General features: G+C 39.2%; 1 protein-coding gene across 7 annotated transcripts in view; it reads left to right on the top strand.

Moving 5' to 3' along the window:
* LOC111263599 (uncharacterized) overlaps positions 1-22,659 on the top strand; it is a 33,835-nt gene that overhangs the window by 5,334 nt on the left and 5,842 nt on the right. For all 7 annotated transcript variants that reach the window (XM_022838813.2, XM_022838814.2, XM_022838817.2 and 4 more), the window contains 4 exons: positions 1,087-1,213; positions 7,195-7,332; positions 8,288-8,522; positions 14,956-15,078. In XM_022838813.2, coding sequence (XP_022694548.1) covers positions 1,087-1,213; positions 7,195-7,332; positions 8,288-8,522; positions 14,956-15,078 — 623 coding nt within the window. The remainder of the gene's footprint in view (positions 1-1,086; positions 1,214-7,194; positions 7,333-8,287; positions 8,523-14,955; positions 15,079-22,659) is intronic.

The following is a 22,659-nucleotide window of genomic DNA, read 5'->3' as shown; positions in this document are numbered from 1 at the left end:
CTATTACAATACAACTGTAGTTTTATGTTCGGAAGTAGAATTGGGTAATGATCTGGATTACGTGACGCCATGCTCAGACAGGTAAAGACAATGTACAGAGATTAGTTACGAGGTAAAAGATAATTGTTAGTATATTCTCGAAGTAGAGTCGACGAGTTGATATTCTTGACAGGTTCTTTAAGCTGAAAGTTCCAGAGAGAAACAGTTCGTAACGAGAGTATACCTGTACACTTATAATTAGGGACTTGTTTTAAGTCTGAGAAGTTTGGCAAGAGGCTGACATCATCCAAATACATGGAACGAGTGTTTCTTTTTTGGCTGCTATAAAGCAGAGTTTAAGTCTATGGATCTAGAAATAAAAGGGAAACTGTAATGTACCCGAAAATTTTCGACCGAAGCGAACTTCAAGATGTGAGAGACTGCATGAGAGGCATCATCTCGCCGAACATGTAGCCGCCTGATGGAATCCTAAATTATCGTGCAGAAGATACGAACGAGACAAGTATTGATTTAGGAAAAAATGCCCCAGCTTCGATGCACCATGGTAACTGACAGACACTTAAATAGAAGCCAAGCCTATTTTGCCTGAAGCACGAGATCTAGCAGACCTGCTGTATCAATGTACCCTAAAAATTGACCATGAATTAATATTGATCTAGGATACGCGGAATTATTACTAGAGCTTTTACTCTACTTACTTTTTTTACCACTTATTTCATTTTTAGATTACTAGCTAGAGCTAGCTACCCATATTGTAGTTAAAAATCTATAACTTTATATGAGAATACTTTTAGAAAACATCTATCGTCTTCCTAGAACCTAGACGCCGCTATGATCTTATAAAACCTAGCCGATGGCTAGAGCTGTCCTGAGAGCGGTAACTGGCACAACGTGAAAAGCGCATAAGAGCTCTGTATTCGCAGAAAGAAATCTGCCGCAGACAAGTGTTATAACATATCTATGACTGGCTTGAGGGGCAGAAAGCCAGCTTTATAATAATCTTAAACATAACGTCTCATTACGGTCGTGGAGCCCCCTTTATTGCCCAGCTGATGTTGTGTAAACGATTTTTCGTTTGTTCTGCAGGAAGCGCACCTGGGGGTATGAGCCGAAATAATACCATGAGTAGCCTTCAGCAACAAAATATTCTACTCCAGAAGGAGCGCTGTCCTTGGACCTGTCCCAGTGATCGCGAACTTGCCCTGCGCGCCAAGTAAGTTAGAACAGTCGTTTGGAGAGGATTTCAAAGGAAAACGTTAGCGAGAGTCGTTGTTGTAAATTTCAAACTCACCAAATCAGAAATACGTCCAGTTGGGTCAAAGCAATATCACGCCATGCATAATACGTATTGACAGATTGTAATTGTTATACGATAAAGGGTATGATCAATTAGTTAAACCCATGCGGCTATATCACTAACTTAGATCGCTATTAATGGAATTTGACTTAGTACAGCCTATGCCTCCTGTTTCATTGAGTAGGCAATATGCCCCTTGGGGTAATGGATAAGTCTATATGAAATCGTGCAACAATCTTACTTTCCATGATAAAGCTTTTGACGCGTATTCTGTCGTAGAGATGATAATACGAACTTAAACAGATCACCTAGTAATCTACAACAATCCATACTTCTTTGGATAGTGTCATCTATTCATCAGTTGGCGTTGACCCTTAAGTATAGTTGCTGCGGCGAATATTGTGAGCTCTTCAACCCCCCATGCCCATTTATATTGTATTCAGTGTACATCTGATGCAACTTCAAAGAAGAGTCGGCAAATTAGCCTCTAACTAGGGCAAAATGGAGCTCATTCTACATTCATAGATACATTTTGCAAAAGCTTACACTTGCTTTATTGTACGCCCGCATACACCGACCTATGAGTAGTTCAGATACTGACTAATCTTTTTGTTTTTGTCTATGTCGTGCTACATGTGAACTGCAGATGCATTGAATCGGCTATATATTTGACGTCCCCATGATAGGCTAGTAAATAGCATGCTATATAGGTAGGCCAACCCAAGCCTGCACACACTTCGTTCTATGCTCGGGTACGGCCATGTGAGACAATGCCAAACAATTAAGAACAGGAGGTAAAGCATAAACATATTATGCTATAGTTCTACAGGGTAGGTGACAGTTCAGATCGCTGGTGGCGCTACGAAGACAGTTGTGTTTCTTTTTTGTTTTGATCTAAAAATTGCCTAAATATTGCCCTCTTATGAATGTATCTTAGTATAAATATATCATAATAGATTATTTTGAAATTTTAGCGCGTCGTGGATTAGTGCGCTGTACTGACAAGTCCACCTGACACTTTCCAACTATTTAATGTAGTTAAGTTAGTCTCATCTTTCTTTCCTACATAGCATTTATTATGTTCAAGCATAGTCAGTCCAACTAACAGCCGCACAATCAACTGTTTATGGGTTATGATATTGTAGGCATATTTGATAACAATCAGGCCACAGAATCTAGCTGACTAGAATACGTGCGGCTAGTAGCAGCGCTTTATAAAGCTTAATATGAAAGTAGTGCCTTTTGCCTATCGGTTTCATGCAGTTTAAGATCGGATTAGCATTTGCAGTATTGCAAATTAAAGGGTTTGCTTCGGGTTCGAAGGCCTCCTTCCTTACCGCATTGGTTTCGTCAGCCAAGGGAAGGGAGAACTTATGGCATACTATTGAGCATTAATTTGACGGACGATATCTTGGACCAACGTCTCAGTAAAGGGCGTGCATCTGCGGTATATATATATATATATATATATGCCAAGAGGTACACCTATAAAGTATGAACACGAATGGAACCTTCGAGGAAATGCAAAACACAAACGCGTGATTCACTAATATGTCCATAGTAATTGTATAAGGAATAGTGCTATGAAACGTATACATATATGATGAAATAACTAGTATTAAACTTTAAGAGCTAGTTTGGCCTCCACATGTAATACCGTAGAACTATATGTCCCTGAACGAGGGTTTTTGCCTGATGGAGCATTACACTATGTTCGGGTTTTTATGTAGCCATATATATATATATATATATATATATATATGTTTTTCATGGATAGCCTAGGCTGCGTCGTCCAGGACATCGGTGCATTGGTTGTATCCTCGAACTAGGCAGCCGCTAGTGATTCATATACGAAAATGTGAAACTAACGAAGACGTCAATTGTGTACTGAACAATAGCTTTATGGATTATGATTAAGCTAATAAATACACTGTCTTTTATATTACGATATCTCGTCTTGTATTAGATAAGTAAGTCCTTTTGCCAGTGGGCTATATGAGTGGTGCAGTGGATGTCCAGCCGGTAATGTTCTTGTTACTGAGCAAATGGAAGCCTGTGTATAACGTAAATCATATTTGAGAGCTCCTCAATAGAATTGTAGCTCAAAATGTTTAGGTGTGCATTACGGGAAGCACGTGTTCTTCCAAGGACCTGCTTAATGTGCAGTAATCGGCTTAATGCAAATCGCCACGGGGGAATATTACTTCTGTGACTAGATCTCCCAATATCTATCGTTGTAAAACAAATATCAAACCGATCTAGGTCACCATCATTGGATTGTTACGTTTGTTTATAACAAAGAAACGGCTGTAGGCATGGGGGTTTGCGGTGCTAACAACCGGCACGCAGACAGAAGAGGATACGTAAGATGCTTGCTGTTTTTCAGATCGACAAAAAGGTCTGACAGGAATTACAGGAAGCTTTGAGATTGATAATAAGCAAAAGCGAAACCAGCAATGATCACCGAAATTAGAGGAGTCCTTCAAATTGGACTTGATTGTTTTTTGCTGAATCTTCTTCCTTTTATAAAGAGGATGTTACCGCACCGTCAGCCGAGTGCGACACCTATGAAACTGTCAAATACCCCGACTCAACCTTGGCTGCCTCGCTTCTTGAGAAGGACTAAATACCTAGGATATCGAGACTCAGCCATCGTTGTTGTGTCAAAGCACGCATCTCGGTGTCTCCGGCGTTGCCCTGATCCTTGTTCTTTGTTGTGTTGAATACACTTATGAAGAGTTTCCTATATGTCCCCAGCCAAAGAGATGAAGCCCAGGGACGAAATCGTAATACGAGATATCGTACTCATCGTGATTCCTAAAGGTCTACAGATATCCACAAGATTCCTCTTCGAGAGAACGGAATCAAAAATGACCAAAAATGTTTCAAGCTTTATGCCCGTAACTACTGTTAAGGACGTCTTTTGACGGCTGAGTTCTTCAATCGTCAAACGAAATCTTTCTTTATCTAGGCCACTTCGCGGTCCCTAAGCCATCATGTGAATGCCATTGTCATAGACCAAATGTCCCTCTGTTCCTCACGTCCCAGTCGCGGCGTCGTCTTCCCAACGCCCGTCTTATTATTGCAAATAGACACAGGATCATTACCGTGAATAGAGTGTGCTTTTTATATATAAGCAAATGTGCCGACAACAAATTTTCTACTCATTTCCTTGTCTCGTCCAGGTGCCTAAGTGTTGCTACTAGGTCTATAGACGCGTGTTTGCTAAATAGTTTGACACAACTAGAACAAACCCGAGTCATTTAGACCTGTCATAATGAGCGTTTTCATCGATCATGATCTTTCTGATTTCATACCCGGACGCTCTTAATTCTTTAAAGGTAGTTGACTTTTGATTTCTTACTGACACCAAGGCTATAATATTTGACATGCTGGCAGCTGATGATGATATTATAAAAGCAAATTATTATTAATTGGTTAGCAGTCGTTCTCTAGCCCGTTTCTAAGTCTAGATGATATAAACGGGTAAAAATATTTATCACAGCTCTTCTTGCATAGGGCCGCTCTGAAAAGACCGAGACTCAATTAGTACACCAAAAAAATTAACTGAATTGACGTAATACTCGTACCCCAAGTTTCGGATGCGGTTAGACGGAACGCTAACTAGATCAAGGGCCCCTGAGAATTCGGCGCTCATGTTTCGTAATTAATAAGTTCTATAGATATGCAACTAAGCGAATACCAGAACATAATGAAATAGGTCCAATTATATAAAATAAATGAATTGCCGAAAAATTTGAAATAATTAAAAATTTCTTTTGCCAGTTCATTTGTCCTTTGCCTCATTGGACAATTAATTGGATATGGGTATGATTGCCCCTTTCCGTAAAACAGCCCAAATTCAAATTGATCAGCGGCTAAGGAATCTGTCCCTAAAATACAGCTTTGTTCCTGACAGTCTGAGTTCTTGCTTCGACTCATGGTATGCCGCAGCTATAAACATGAAGTTCTCCCCGTCATTCACTCGTCGCATCCAGGGTCTTCTTACCTTAAGGAACGCATGTACTTTGACCTGCAACCTAGGACATACTACTGAAACCATCCAGACATCGAACCCTAAGCTTTGCTTAACTGCTAATGCCGTTTGAAGACTGGCATTTACAACTTAAGAACACATCGATCGAAGTACTTGGCAGGGTGTAAAAGTATTTGTGCGTTGGAAAGTGAAGGACGCAGCATTAGTCCACTGTGCTAATGTCGATAAATGAACTGTATTATACAAGTAATCATGAGAATTGTCCGTAAAGTAGGGAAGCCTGTCACGATAGAATAATTTCCAATATACATTTTTATGTCAAACACGCGAACCTTAAAATAAACTCTATATACGCAGAACAAGAGCGCCTTTTTTCATTTCATAGAGGTCAGGATATGATGCCTTTCCCTTTTTGCCTAGATAACGATTTAGCGTCCGCTTAAGATTTTTCTAACTGAGAATTTTTTTTACTAGAAATTTCAGAACCTATCTGTTGAATGAAGATAAATGACAATAGTATCGGGAAAAAAACCATCATTCCTGATTGGAATCTTAGCTTCTAATTTTAGGCCGATTAGCCAGTGTTACCGTAAAGGTCGAAGGTGACTATTGTAGGTGATGTACACTAGGAGGATTTAATTTAATGGAGACTGTAATGGAGCTACTTCAATAATAGAGAATTCGGGAAAATAAGACTTTTTTCCTTCTATATTTTCGTATCAGTGTTAAGCGCTGATATATTCAGTTTACCTAAGCTACGTAGAGCAATTCAGTTGCAGTTGTACTTATTGTACTACTAAACTTTAATATAACTTAAGTTATTTGCGATTCCTTATTTGGCTAAAAGCATATGAAATCTATCTAAAAAAGAATGGTACAAAATGTGGCATTCTTTTCTACGTTCGAGTTCTCTCAACCGGAATACATTTCGTTGCTTCCAGCAATAAAATCCATCAACCCAAATTGTAACACTAATATGGGGCAATGTAGCTTACAAAAATTCGCTATCAGTACAAATTATGTAGAAATTAACATCCAGTTGCCCTTGTTTAGTTATAAATGAGCCTTGGAAGCAATCAGTGAGGCCAAGCCACACAGCCGCAACGCTTAGCTTGTGCCAAGTTCAAGGCTGTGATCGGGTTGGGTCGCACAGGCTCCGCCACCTAGGGCGACGTCCTCGAGGACCGGGGAATACTTACAGAGTGTGCTGACGCCAATAGGCGATTTTAGATCGAGCGCTGTTCAACTGAAGTCTCAAATAAAACAGTGCGATCGTATTCCTAAACTCTACTGATTTCTGCAAAATGGACTTTTTTTTTTTTCTTTCTCCATGTAACTGTTCTATCTGTCTCCGTTAGTAGCTTCAACTACTGATTCGTCCTGTACAATTTTAGCCTTTTCTTTATTTGACTTCAAATATTTGCCCTCACAGATAATGTCAGCTTACGCTAGGAGCATATATTAGAGAAATTGGGTCAGACGTAATAGACGTTTGATCTCATGGCATAAAGTAAGCCAATGGACGATAAGAAATAAATCACTAATCTGTAATGTAGAAAGATTTTTCTTTTTTTGTTTGCCAGCACGGCAAATTTTACGCCGACAGGTTTAACTTAACGATAGATCAACTGTTTTTTTAGCGTAATGCTTTTTTAAAATACTGACTTTATTCGCGTATAGCTGTTTTTCCATTGTCCTCGGTCAAAGCCAAGTTGACTAATCGGTTGAAGAAGGATCATTATGGGAATTATGTTTAGGTTGTAGTGCTGAATCCTAAAAAATAAAGTTTGTGTCTTTAGGCTTTAGCTATAAGGTATTTTCGTAGAAAAATCAATTGTTTTATGTCAGATGATAAAATTCTGAATCCGTTCCGTTCCGTTCCTATTGTATTGCATTACAGAGTGCGATCCGGGTGGTCCATTAAGACAGATCACACGTTTGGCATGCCCGGGCCCTTAACTGACAAAGAGCGCTCAATGATCCTCGAGGTCGTTCAGAAAGCGGATCGCGTTGAGCGGATGGAGCAAGAACGAATTGTGTATGTATTATAACGTTTTCTTTTCAGAGCCGTGCGACTCGAAGGGAGATTTCATGCTAGCACATGAGCGAGACCTAGCACATAGACCGCCACACCCCTGTCGAGAGGTATGGCGTTGTATGTGCTTGGTAGAATACCTAAATGAAGGTACGATTTACATGATTACACATGGAGTTTTGAGCAGACAAGCAAAGTGTTACAGCTGACGTCGTTTCTTGGTCATATCACTTTTGCTTTAAAATGCCGACGTTCTTTACATTAGGTAAAATGGAATGAAAAATGTCCGTAATGTAGTTCAGATCGAAAGGAAAAATCTGCGTCAAAGCTAAATCGGCACGACTCACATCGGTCAAATAGTATATCCCGAGCCGCCCCATTAACCCCTTGTAATGCGGACAGCCTTGTTACACCAGAAACTGAAGAAATAGGGAAATGAAGGGGCAAGTTCTGATACATGAACTTCACATCGGTGACATGAAGGGATGCGCTCATTCAAACAGTCGTATTTCAAAATTCCATGTTGAGTTCAATTGCAACGAGGTCTCTGTTTGTCTATCCGCGTGATTTTTTGCGATACACACAATTCTGCCTTTGTCAACTATCGCCAGCGATACTGTTGGCTGTTTTTTTCCTTAAAATTAGTCTGACAATGTTGTCGTTAATTTCTAAATTAATGCAACCCAAATTGTATCAATAAGTAAACCATCGTATTACTATGTCGGTTACGATTAATAGCCTTCGAAAAAATAACGCGATAGTGAAGACCTATGATGTAAAGAACATAAATTAATAATATAAAACATTGTGTTTCACATCTTCAATCGGTTAAGCGATTGCCTTAAGGTTATGCAAGGCAAGGTATTATCGTTAAGTTTTCTCGTGCACAATTTCTTTTCGAATACGGTAGTCGTACGTACCTTTAGTGCTCAAGATAGTTATGATTGATGCATTATAGACGATTGGTGACGCAGATGGAGAAGATGAAGCATTGTTGTGTGCTGGGGCGAGGCTCGGGGCAGTGTCACATGTGCGGCTCCCCTTTTCGGCTGTTAATATCAAACGCTCAGCGATGCAGCGTCTGCGCTCAGGACGTCTGCTCAAGATGTGGCCTCAACGTGGTCATACTTCAAAGCGGTACCATGCAACGGGATGTCGTCTGGCTCTGCAAGATATGTCATGAAACTAGAGAGGTACTAGAATTTTGGCTGAGTTAATTTGTTCTAACAACTACAATAGAAAACAAGTTGCGTTGTCATAATAACTTATTTACCAAAATAGATAACTTCTCTCTTAACGTAATATTAACATAAATCTAATGAATCACAGTGGTTCGATAAGGCTGTAAAGGCTGAAACCGAACTATGTATACACACATGCAAAATATAGGGAACATGAATATAGAGATTTTTAGCGCGATTCAGGAAGCACTTATTTATAGATGGCAAATTATATTGTTCGTACATAGTAATTCTACATAGCGTATCCTATTCGCTTCGTTTCATCCGTCGATCTAGGTAATAATAACAACAACAAATTAAGCCTAACTAATCTAGTGGCTCTCATATATAAACATATTATACACGCGCGTGCGACCGCGGTCTATTATTACGGGAGAACGAAACATAGATACTGCTATCCAAACATGGCAAAAAAATTTCTAGTGCGAGAACAGTGTACTTCACGCATGAATACATAGATGAAGGTCAGTAAACGAGGAGCGCAGACGTCGCTATTATACAGACAATGGATTCGTAGCATTAGTTCAGCGGCAATGCAAAGCTTGTATGTCAACACCTCGAGCCACTCTGGCTGGTCTGGTCTTAAGGCGGGCTGTGCTTTTTATTGCTTTACCTTTGAATTTTTTCAAAGGCAACAAACTCATTAAATTTTGTCGTCTCGTTTAAAGAAATACCTCCTTCTAGTGTAGGGTGTGCTACGCACTGAGGCTTACCCGAAGTCGTGCAGTACAATTTATTTCCTGTAAAGAAATGCGCGATCCAGAGACGATCTCGATTCATTTCCAGACTTATCGGGTTCGACTGGTACCTACTGGAAGGAAAATTGTCAACATGCTATGTCAGTGGGCATTAGTCAATGGTACGTCTTTTCTATAAATCTAAGGTTGAAAACGTTTCACAAAATATTTGTATTTACCGTTATTTTGAGTATTTACCGTTAAAACTATTGTGGTCGTTTTGCGTTTTTTTGACAAGCCCCACAAAAGTTCCGCGCTATTGGAATTGCTTTTGCAGAGTCCGAGAACAAAAAGTAACGCGATAAATAAATAAAACGCAAATGATCTGGGTTCCGTTGGGCGGAAAGGTCCGTCTAGAACGGGGCTGTGTACCGGAAAAAGCCTCTCCTACGACATTGAAACGTAAAACGAAATTTATATTAATATAAGTAAATATGCGTGTACACTCTGCAATTCAGACGAAAAGGGCAAATCTTTTGTTGTTAGGAAATATTTTTCGAGTCTTTAGTGCAAACTAAGGTTTCCATAGAACTTATGAACTATTGGGCTGGATGTCTGATCGTCGAGGACGGTTCTTACACAACTGCCACCTATTAGCAACAGAATATTAAGCTCCAGGTAGCATGATAATTGCAGAAAGGAAGGAAAAGTTTTAGTTCTAATACTTTTACGACTAACTAGTTCTTATTGCTTACCTACGGTACTCTTCGAGTTCTATTATAATCGTTTACTATGTTGTAAGTTTCATAAATTTCCTTCATCTATCATGCGACGAAACTGTCCTTCAGCGGTGCGTTTCTCACATGGCAATTTTGAAGAGTGATCAGAAACTGATGCTTGAATACAACAAGCCGAAAGGTTTCCATTGTTTCAAACTACAGATTGGTGTCCTCCTAACAGCTTAGTGCGTAACGTATTTGTATTAAAGAAATCTTAGGGGGCGCGTACGTCCTTGTTTAGGTTCGGATGCGGGCATAGACACACTCTGCTTCGTGCTCGGAGCCACCTGTCTGATGGAATACCTAACCGCGATGCCGGACGTAAAACTCGAAACATGAAGACTCTAGATTGATCTCTGCCATGCGCCGTCATACAAAACGAATATGATACCACTGAGATCTGAGCTACCTTAGCTAGTCCACAACAAAAACGGTGCCTAAAGCATTGGGGTACGCGTGCGACTCGTCTCTCATCCATGTAACGATCATCGAAATATTTTTTTCGACAACTCGATGTTCGATGCCTTACGACCGATATTGTAACACTATGTACCCAATGCACAGTACATACACACTTGCATCACAATTCGAATTCGCTCAAAGTGACCTTAATCTCGTTTGCCGTGGCCTGCTGGACCAAAGTGCCACATATGGTGAAGGGCGACACGCACACCCTCTGAGGCTGTACTCGTCGAATTCAGGTTCACAGGCTAGGAAGTTCAGGGAGCTTAGGCAGTAATCAGCGAAGGATAAGAGCGTAATTACTACTTGCAATATGGAAATAAGTGCATATTAGCGAAGTTTGTGGAAAGTGTGTTTCTGTGTTAGCTTTATTAGGCCAAAAAAACCGTTACTACTACTGTGAGCTGTCTCGAAAAGCAAGAAAACTAATAGACTGCAATATAATATGATGTAAATGTAATAACAGTCATACTATTTCGAGAGTTGAAATCTTACAGAAATTATCCGAATATTGATACCCTTATGTCGGTAGGAGCAGTAAATGCCAATTTTCTCCAAACATCTTACGCGTGGTAGAATCGCTTACGAAGCCAGCGTGAAGTTTAGAGACTACATTGAATAAGTTTTCGTGAACGGTCCAGCGTAACGATTTGCTAGTCCGTCTGTTATTTCCAATTAATTCAATTATACGATATAACGTAATATATATTTTCTGAAAGTTTCAGCTCCAGAAAACATGTTTTAGCGCTGGTATGCTTTGTTGTGCAGGAATTTTTAGTCAGACTTCATTGGTAATGAGTAAAGCTAAAGGAAACAACGAGTAGTAAACAACGAGACGGCTGCTCAAATTCGAGGAAACACTTCAAACGCGACTTAGTCGATACATCCTTGATACCTCTTCGCGTCGAATAGACACGCCCATGCCGAATGTGGTTGAGTGGCTCAATATGACAAACATAAAAACACCGACGTCACAATGAAAATTCAACGCTAACCAGAGACGGAGATTTAGCTTTTACGAGCTGTGCCAGCTAATTAATCATAACAACGATGGTTGGTTCGTAACGACGTTGAATCGTTTAACTTACCTCACCTTGCTAAAGCCATAAAAATAACGCCTACGCGTCGACTCCTCAAACTAAGCTTTAGCCTCGGTCCGTAGCAATATTAAGAGAGATATTCTAGCTCCTACGGAAACCTCCACCAAACACGTATAAAAGATGAAAGGAAACTGCAAATGGAAGTCTCACTAACATATTTTTGAAAATATCTTCACTTTTGAGGATGTAAAAGTAGCATTGGGGCACAAAAGAGAGATCGGCCTGTTAGCGGCATAACGTCTCTATACACATATAGAGTTGAATACCGAAGTAGTTGTTTGTACTTTTAAATTTTTATGTACCTGAAGGTTTATGCAGTATACGCAAATTCTCTGGCACATGGATAACCTTTATCTTTGGCCATGCCAGACATTTCAATCAGCGTGCTGATAATAAGATCAGACGAACTACTTCACGTAAAAAAGAAAATTATGTCTGGGGGTATCGCGGCTACTGTATCGCACAAATGTACTGGCACGGAAAAAAAACTCCGAAAAAAAAATTTGGCATAAAAACCTTTATTTCATTATTTTACAGTCGTATACTCGTTTGCTGCTATTATGGTTCTCATCCGTTGAAACTACGCGAGCTTACCTGTGTCTTACTTATTTAGACCTAAACAAAGACAAAGCTAAAGTTCATACGTACCTGTAAAATGCATTTTTCAACGTTAATTTACTTGTGGCTTTCTTTATGTAAGCAACGGTCAAATTTTCATTCGAGAAGCCCCTGTTTACCCGCGATCTGCCCTAATCGCTCGCTCGAAAAGACTTGGTTGTCCCAACTGATGTCTTAGCATAATCATTACAAGCACTATTCCAGAAAGAATAAAGATCTGGAAAGACAAATTGCAATAATCGTCGAACTATTATAGTTTGGCTAAGAGTTTTAGATTTATCATTTTCTCCACTTCCGAATTCCAAAGTTTCCCTGTTCAATGTCTCCCTAGCGCACCCAACCGGTACCGTCAGATCTCTGAGGTTCTCTTCTAAGTAGCGCTTCCACGAGTCCTTCATCATACCCATCATCAAAGGGTTATACCTGTTAGAAATCTAACGATAAGTGAAGCCGTCAGAAGCTGAGCGTCAAACCACGGAGCTGGGCTATATGATCAAACAATGCTATTGTCTTATACTTTGCACATTACAAGCAGTCAATTTTTGTCTACATTTTGAATATTAGCTTTTTTTTCAACGTATTGATCTCGTAATACGTGCCACACATAATCGTATTGCAACACTTGTCTGGAAGGGGCAGACGGAGAGGCACCTACACATACAAATGCACGTAGACATGTTGCACAAACTTGGGTGATAATCAAAAGTAGTAGATTGGACGCAATCGTGAATCGAAGTTGTGAAACAGGACCTTCTATAAAGTGGGACAACCTGTATCTCTCACTACTTACTATCATAGTTAATAGGTATTTCGACGGCAGTCTGATGCAATAGTTCTTCCATGAAATTGCATATCTGCTTCTGCTTGATCTAATCAATTTAGGCGAACGTTGCCATTCGGAGACGGCAAAGTGTGCAGCAGTAGCTGTTTTCTTGACCAGCATCATTAAATGTCAATGATCTTTAGTCCAATATGCGGTACGGGCTGCCGCCAACGTGAAATTTCGCCTATAATTCGTATAATTCCTTACCCCGAAAATGGTAGAAAGAGGATGTGTGTTACGCGCAAATCCTTCTATAGAATAGACTTTTCATTCGGTTTATTTCCATATTTACGGATTATGGCTAGGCAGCGTTAGCCGCAAGGTACGGTTGAATAGTAAGCATCCGTTTGCAATAGGTTAGTTCGTGTCTAGACAATCGCTATTTCGCAAACCCAGTAATTTGGTTCATTTGAAATTTGGGCGGACAGGGTTTCTTTGTCTAAATAAACACCTTAGCTCACTGTTATTAAGTACTGCTGCAGACAGCTGGCCCCCAGACAAAACGAACTGTGTTTATAGTCATTTTCGAGCCACCACATGTCTCTAAATTTAGTAAGCAAATTACCTTTGCAATATCAGATGGACGCTTAACGCTCCGTCTGGAGGGTACGTACAGCACCCACGCGTCCACGGACGATAACGTAAATAACCATCCTCGTTCAAGATGCTACATGATGCACGATTTGTTTCTATTTCTAGCAGTAGTACGTAGCGGCGTACGCATAAATGGCAACCTAGGTTTCGTGGGAACAGCGGTTAATGTACTCACTCTTGAGTACCCCAGTCAAGGATAATAGCGACAAATTTTCACCAAGACACTATTTTATACAGATATAAAAGGGCGGTTTCGGTCTTGACGTAACTTGAGAAGGGCATGGCAGAAAGCTTTGCTACATTCAGGGCAACAGTTCGGATGTTCATCAGTATGGAGGAAACGGTTTCTTTGATCTGCTCGGATGTAGACAAAAGACTGGGTTCTAAGGATCCCAACCTTTTAACAACTAATAGCTTTAAATATTATTTTGGAGCCAGGTGAAACATGAAACAACAGCGAAGGTTGTGATGTACCATTAAATTCATTTCCTATTTCGCATGCTTGTTTTTTTCCACTAAGAAAAGCTCCTTCTGACCACCTCAAGAGATATATTCCTTTCCTTGCATCTGGCATACGCTGTCAGTATATCATTTGATGTTTGGCACCAACGTCCCTTGCATCCTGCCAAGCACCAAATAAGTTTTTGGTAAGCTCTCAAAAAAAAGGTATGTCTATCTATCTATCGTCTTCTGACCGACTAATGTATTCAGTTAGAAGCATCTCTAAACGATATTAAATTTGGATAGTATCCGTTAGCAACGACATTTGCTGAAGTAGTTAGTTTCGCTGTTTCAATATAAATGCCTTTTTCTTATATGTATCTATCATACATAACAAATAATAACTTTTGGCAAGTCCATAAGATTTTATTCAAATAAATCTATATAAATGTTATGTTTACTATACAAAAGAAAAAAGTCGCATGGGTATACAGATTGTGCTGTACACTGACTGCAATACAAATAGTCTAAATCTAAACATGATGCTTTATTTCTCCGAAAGTCTCGAGCGAAGAATAACCGTCATGCCAATTGGTGTATTTTTTTTTTCGGCCTTTTGTTTATGTTGTAAGCTTCGGCATGTAGTTCGTTTTTTAAATTTGATTATTATGTACGCCTTAATATGTAGTCTATGTGTATGTATGTTATTATAAGTCATTATGTAACTATAATGAGGTTACACGGGAAAATTTGCCGTGCCACATACGGCGTTGCACGTTCTAGCATCGGTACACACCGTTTAAATAATAAGATGCAAATATTTAAAATGAGATTGGCTCCATATGAGCTATATGACTTTGTGCTTAACAAATGGCTGCTCCTGTGTTTCAGGTGTGGAAAAAGACTGGCGCTTGGTTTTTTAAAGGTCTTCCTGGCTACGCTTTTGAGGCAATTGAAAGAGAGCGTAGGGCAAGATTCAACGCACAAAACTATAGCCAATCAAATCCTATTCAGGTCAGTGGCGGCAAAATGCGGTGACATTTGACAACAAACTATGCAAGCCCGTTATAATCTAATTCCTCAGATAATATTTTCCTAGTTTAGTAAAGTTTGTTACACGCTTTGGGGCATCACATGTGTGTTATATACAGTGTAGATATGGTAACAGGTGTGGTAGAAGATAAATTTTTTTTCACACCAATTAGTTTATATCTGTGTAACAATTTATGTGTCCTGCGATAATGCTATACCGATCCGAGACGTGTTTTGCAACACAGCGTCGGACTTCGCACTCTGAACCGCCATTTGGATCGTCTCTCGACTAGAAATGTCAGCATTTATACATACATAACATATCGTATATAACCGTCATAGAAGATGCCCAAAGAAAACATGGGGTTCACATTTACGTCACTGACGTGCTTGGATTGGTTACTTGCAACACAAATTTCAACCTGTGCACATCAGTCGCGCACATATATGTTATTTGTTTATTCAGGGTTATCTTTTGCTACCCTGAGTGTTTCCCCTTTGTGACAAGATCAAGCACGATAGCTGTTTAATCTTAACATTACTCCGATACTAAAGTACCTCACTTTGGATTGCCCTCAATAGCAAAGTCCGACAGCAAATAATAGCATCGGCGGATTTGTCCTCGCGTCCCGGATTCGGATGTCCGCGGATTGATACGCACTAACGTGAGGGACTATACCTTCCTAGCTAGGGACACGATTGTCTCTAAAACCATCTAATACAATGGGACACGCAAGTAACGCTTAAAGTTGTACCACTATGCTAGTTCAGTTCTGTACTCTTGAAGTTTATAGCAGGAAATGTATAAGTAGATATGTGTAACAATCTGAGCCCGCTCAGCAAACCTTCTCAGCGCTTAGAGTGAACTTCGGGCGGGTTGCCCGTTCAAAGGTCCAGCTTGTGCAAATGCCGCCAAAATACCTGCCAAATTGCGCAACCATACATGACCCACATCGACGAATGATAATATCTAAGAGGGCTTCATATATCGATATACCTTACGTATTGATGTAAAAAAATATAGGCTTAAACCAAGACTTGACCATTGGTGGAAACCAAATATTTATAAAATCAATCGAGAGCAGCTGCTTGATATGGGAGAATATAAACTTTTTGCTTTTATAAAGTCAGATTTTCGTATAGGTCGCAAGAGTCCTAAAAAAACATGATGGTATACCTTTTCGTATTCTAGAACACTGGTAACGATCTGCTGAGGAGATTCGTGGCTGAACTAGAGCAAGTGTATATTTATTTGCAGAACGAACATGCTCCAACTTCCATCTATCACAGGTCTAGGTAAAAAAATTCATGTGATGCCCAAAAAGTAATCATTGTCACTGGCTTACTATTAGTTTATACTATCACCCACAAGATTGAAGGCAGTATTGCGTTGTAGGAATTTAAAATGTCTTGTCTTGCAGTCAACCTTTTTTTTTTTTTTTTTTTTTTATTTTTACAGTTATAACAGTTTCGTTTATCTGCATTTAGTGAATTTTTGTGAAAAGTGCTTAAACTAAGCATATTGGGGAACGTATTTCGTCTTTTGGCGCTTACTTTCCTATGTTTTTAATAGACAAAGCGTTCTGAAGCACGAAGATGGTATTTTCCCAGCAGATCGGACAAAATCATATCGGAAGTGTTGTATGAAGTGTAGTAACAGTTATATCTCGAGTATTTGAGAAACAAGTCAATTCTAGCAGGCTAGCAGCTGTAAACTTTTGATGCTTTTTGCAAGCATTCGGTGGTCGTACATATCCCTAATACGTTGAGAAATGGATACCTTTTTCGCAAAATTGCCCACCAACTATACGTTGCCTGCGGTAACCAAAGGCTACACTGCGATTCCATCTACATGCGCTAAATTTATGCAACACTAATTTGATAACCACTTCGACCTTGAGGCGACGTGAATTGTTGTGCGTATGGGAACAAACTCACTGTAATTGATCTATTGTCTTTCCTAAACAAAGGTTAAGGTTTAAACCTGTAATGTTAACTCCAGTTCAATACAAGTCCAAGGTCTGTTTTCGGGCTAAACAACCTTACTTTTAGAGCTGATCTACAACACACTACTTGATCTGTTAGGGTAACACACTTCTTGTGTGGATCTTTAACTAATCAGACCTGATTAAATAGGTAGACATATAAGTACATAAAATTATATTAGTATATAAACATGCTATGTATAAACAGGCAATGTCATGCGGTTGTACAACGTAAATCCTAGTCAAAACACAAATACCAGCACGAAACTTGATCCTTTTAGCTAAGTTCGAGTGTCTAAAAAACGTAAAGTGCATATTTTCAGGTTTCCATTGGTTCGTCCAGTATAGGTATACGTCGTAACAAATACGTTGTATAATTAGTTAGCCTTAACTCTATATAGTACGGCTTAGAGAGTCCACGTTAAAATCTGGTTTCGTATTAATAGAGATCTAAACTGATATGTGCCGGCCATGTCGAAATAGGGCGAAACTTCATTCCGTGTGATTTGCGCAGTATACAAACCTGCTCTTACAATAAAGAAAATGTACCTAAAGAGTGGTAAAAGGCTCAAACTTACTCAAAAAATCCCGTGTGGAACGGGAACGATTACCAATGTGCTACCGTATGGAGTACGACGCTGTAATGGCTGTCTCACGCCAGCGAGCATTGAATCAAAATGAAGTCCGTCGGCAAAAAGAGCTCTTTGTGACCTGCACGTTGGCACATAGAGATTCCTACATACATAAGACAGATTAGATAAGGCTTAGAAGAAACGAGCCAACGTATTCTTCAGGGCGCTTCCGCATACGGTAGTATCAACGCGTTGAAATTTTCTAATGGTGGTAAGTGCTGCATAGTTATCACTGATGTCGCAAACCAGATCTCAGAAGTATACGGGGTACAATCAAAAAGTCAGAGGGAAAAATCTAAAAATGAACTGCAAGTAGACAAAAAGGAAAGTAACGAACTGCTTTCACACTCTCAGAACATCCCACCAAGTCTCACAGGTATGCTACCAAATATCTGACAAAAGAAGCCTTACGTGTAAAAAGGATATATAGTATGATCGTGGATTTGCACAGACAAATACCTACCACGGTGAATGCGTAATAACCATGAAAATGGCTTTATGAAGGCATGCACTGCCCATGCTAGGGAAGTCATCGCAACATTTTTAGGCGGCAATTTTATTAGAGCTGTTGTCAGACGGATATCCCCACTTGAAATTGAAGTGTCCACATGATCACCTAACATACACCTAATGTAGGCATCCTCTTTAGTAACTCTCTATACAATGTTTTTGTCTGGCTGTTTTCCTATCCGCTCAGTCTTTACTGTGTTGCTGATCTCACTTAGGCGTTGAGCTTTGCTTCTGCCAAGAAAACTTGCTCAAGATTCAAATGTTTCCCCATTTAAAAGTTATGACTGCTTAACCCATGCTCAAACACCCGCAAGTATTTTAGAGTTCCCTGATTTTCAGTATCCAGGCCAAAACTTGTTAAGTTTGCACTTTCAAGCCTATTACAAAAGTGCATAATTATATAAATACGTCGATTTTGACAAAATGTACATGAATTATTTCAATTCGAACCGCCGTCCTTTAGCTTAGCCATATTATAATGGTCGAATACGTGAAATAGCGGCGAGAAGTGTTGTTCTAGAATTAATCTGTGAAGTGCATAGGTGACGCACCTGTTTCTGTGGTGATTTAGTGAAATTAAGTTAAATATGATCGAAATTCGACGCCCTCAATATATCTTTAAACTGATAACGTTCTAGTAGTCATACTGTGGTATAAACGAATGGCCTAATTTTCTTTTCTAACTAAAACTTTCGAGTTTTGACCTTTTGAATTGTTCGTTCTATCGATCTTCTAAGCGTAACATCTATACTAGCCGACCTTTATCGTATTCTAGAGGGGCTGATACTGAACAGTTTTGACGCTTTCAAAGATATGTTCAATTTATGACGAAAGCGAACGTGACGCCGTAAAAAACCTCATTTATTACTTAATAACCTTGTGTGTTCCTAGCAAATTCATACGTTCCTCACATGTTCTTTCGTCACGTCGATGGCATTAACAAGGTAGAAGAATGAAGGTTGTCCAAAATCAGTTTACTTAGTAGAATGATTTTTGGTAGTGGTGCAGTCTGGTCCAAAAAACGCCGGTTTTGTAAAATACACTAACAACTGGCATTCTACAATGAAAATTAAAAATGTTTCTTCTTAATTTTTTTTCTACTTGCTTGTTGTGCCACGCGATAATTAAAATGATTCACTTATTATTCCGAAATTATTTTATCTATGTTTTTCGAGAATATACTTCCTTACCGTTCTTCTAAACCTATCTCCTACACACTAGAAAATAAAAAAAGGCATGCAATAAACTGTATACAAGATTCTCTTCGTAAATATAAAACATGTTGAGGTTCTGTTAATATTTTCAAATCTCATTTAAATATAGTTATGACTAGATGATACACAACAGGTTTCGTAAAACGGCCCAAGCATCTCCAACGTAATTACGTATCTGGCAGAGGGTTTTATACACTCATTTGTTGCAGCTTCCTTTGTGATCGTTTTCAAGGAAATTCTCTAACAGTACTGGCCTTGGTGCAACCCTGGGTGGCAACCCTGAGTCAGTCGAACGATTTCAAAGGATTCATGCACCAATGTACCGTGAACACAACACAACCTGTTTGTGAGAAAACATTGCCATATAGAGAAAATAACAGATGCTTCCAGTGGTCGCAACATTGTTTAACGCGAACACTTTATTAATCGAAGCTTAAAAGTTGCTTAAATGTAAAGTCGGCCTGCTATCCGGAATCATACCTCAAAAGTCGCCTCGAAAGTTCGAAGTCACCTTTTTCTGTAGTACTTTACGGAATGGGGTTATAAACCATCAAAAAGAGACAAAAAACAAAAGCGTTAAGGTTAGTGTTTCGAAACTACTGTCTCATTTCTCTCATTTGATATTCCTCCTCGCAAGGCAAAGCTGAAAACATCTTACTGATGACCATGATTGACTCCCAATTAACGTATATGAGAAGCGTCATATTGTAACGAGAACACACAGATTTTCTGAATTGCCTTTAGAGACCATTGAAGGAGATAAACGGACGAAAGCGCTACGAAGCTAGAAACGCTTAAACCCCTTTATAGAAACTCGTTTTCTCCATAGTTTATCAATTTCTAAATCAAGCAGTTAATAATAAGACGGTGTATCATAGAGGCTTATCGAAACCTATTAGCAAAAAAGTGTACATTTTATTGCTTGTAAGTGAAGTTCGAGTGGAGCAGTGCTGCTTAAATAAATAGTAGACCCGTTTTTTTTTTTTGAAACTGTGGGTAGAGTCTCACGTTCAGCACAGCAAGTCACATTTTTGTGTTATTAGATTAGATTTTTTCAACAAAAACGAAACCCACGCCGTCCATCTGCCCTAGAAGAAGATACGTTTTCCACCACTGCACCATGTTTATAAAAACAAAATGTATTTGCCTAATATATTTCCTTTCGATGTATATGTAGCAAAGCTACAACAAGACGAGCTTTAGTTTTATATATTGTCGTGGTAATAATGTTTTAAATAACTTCACTGCACAACGTGCCGTGAAAGACTACTGTGGCCTGCCCAGTGCCTTATCCCCATTTTAAACTGTCATTACCTATCCCGATAAAATCGTTGCAAATGCTAGAAAGCCAAATTTCTATAGCACATGCCGTTTTGTACAAGTTAAATCTGGGATACCCCCATAGACATTAAATCTTAACTATATGTAAGGTTAGGTAAAGGCCAGTTTTGTTTAGGTAAACGAAAAGTTTTTAGAAACACCTAGCTGAAATTAACAAAGCTCAATATGCTGGCCGTTCGTTCACCGAAAAATTCTAGTGAATGATTGAAAAAACCAAATGCGTGGATAAAAGTAAAATATGTTTTAATGTGAACCTCCGTTAAACTAGAGAACACGATTATTTTTATTAAAAACGTAAAGAAAAATATGGCTAAAAACAAGTACTGATTTCGTTCTTGGCTGGTCTGAGGAGGCTGTCACAGCTAACAGTTTTTTAGTTACTATTATCAAAAGACTATAAATAAATACTACGAATTCGCATTTACTCATTCCATTATATGGGGTTAAATTTAGTAAGCACTGTCATGTGTCTAGAGCTTTACTTAAGGTCGTTTTGTTTTGGCCAGTTTGTGGCCACAACTGGAGTTTCCAGAAGGAACGGTAAGGTGTTTTTAACAGGCTCCCATTTTTTAAATAGATCATAAGGCTATGTTTGCACACACCATCAGTATTTTATTTTATAGTCCTGATCATCAAGTTTACTACTTCTATTTCATGTACAAGTCACTTCATTACCGATGCACGGGTTGGATATCAAACTGCGGACACCCGATTGAGTTAGTGTGCATCTGGGAACGGCTTCGTTGATTACGATGTGTTCGGAAACTCTAGTCCATGCCAATAGTTTTTGCCCCATTAGGATACAGCCAAAACAAATCGAACCGAATCTTGCATTCATCATCCGAAACACGCGCTGTTGGTATAGCATACGCAAGATCTGCGGTAAAACAGGCCGCATGGTCTGAATATTCGAACAACAGAGCTACGGCATTTAGACACGAACATTTTTGCAAGGAAGCCCCACTTATCGTCGAAAACCAACTGTTCTATTTGCTTTCCGGCAACCCAAGCCAGCAAGCTTCTGCTGGGAGGTAAGGCTGCAATTAACTAGCTGAATCAAGAAAAGAAGCGTCTCGATACTTAGTCTACATCTGGCATTTGTAGCTTATCAAAATATCTCCTTAACCCTATTTATAATCAACATAATGTAAATGTGGGTGCATGAGAAAATTTAGCAGAATTGTGAATCATAATCCGTCAACGGCAAGCGCAGATCTTCAATAGTATAGCTAAGTGATACTCATCATGGAACAAAAACTAAGCTGATTGCTCAAAAAAATTGCAGGGTTACGACCAACTGCGCTAGGATACCTAGTAATAATAGTAATAAACTAAATAGAAATAGATTACCATAACTCGCCAGCTATCCCTACATGATAATTATAGTCGATCGGTAGCCTACCCCACTCCGGTAGTTCGCACAGAATAAATGTCCGATTTGAATTGGCGCGCGACGATCGTCATGATTAAACGAACTCACGTTTATAGACATTTCAATGCGTCCTGCAATGCAATTATTCTATGCGTAAGTTTCAGATAAAACTGCAATAGGACACTCTAACTAGAGGAGTATCTTGCCTTATCGTAGCCTTGTTCGGCCATATTATAGCTGTGTTCGATTCATGTTCGTGACTTTAATATCACTGTCTTGATATTAGGGATAGATTGGTCCTGAAATTGTCTCTCTTAATTAAACACGCTATGCCTATAGTCACATACTTGGATATTTTCCAACAGTATATATACTGTTGTAGTTCCTTCGGTAAAGAAAGAAGTAGGATTAACCTGACCATTTAAATTGTCAGTGACAGAATTACGTTTTCCAGTGTATCCAATTCGCTTGTAGGCAAATTTTTAGCCTCGGTTTTGTTCGCCTTGTTC

Source organism: Varroa jacobsoni, unplaced genomic scaffold, assembly GCF_002532875.2.
Source record: "Varroa jacobsoni isolate VJ856 unplaced genomic scaffold, vjacob_1.0 scaffold_776, whole genome shotgun sequence".
NCBI classification, from domain to species: Eukaryota; Metazoa; Arthropoda; class Arachnida; order Mesostigmata; family Varroidae; genus Varroa; species Varroa jacobsoni.
This window is presented reverse-complemented; position numbering and strand designations above follow the sequence as displayed.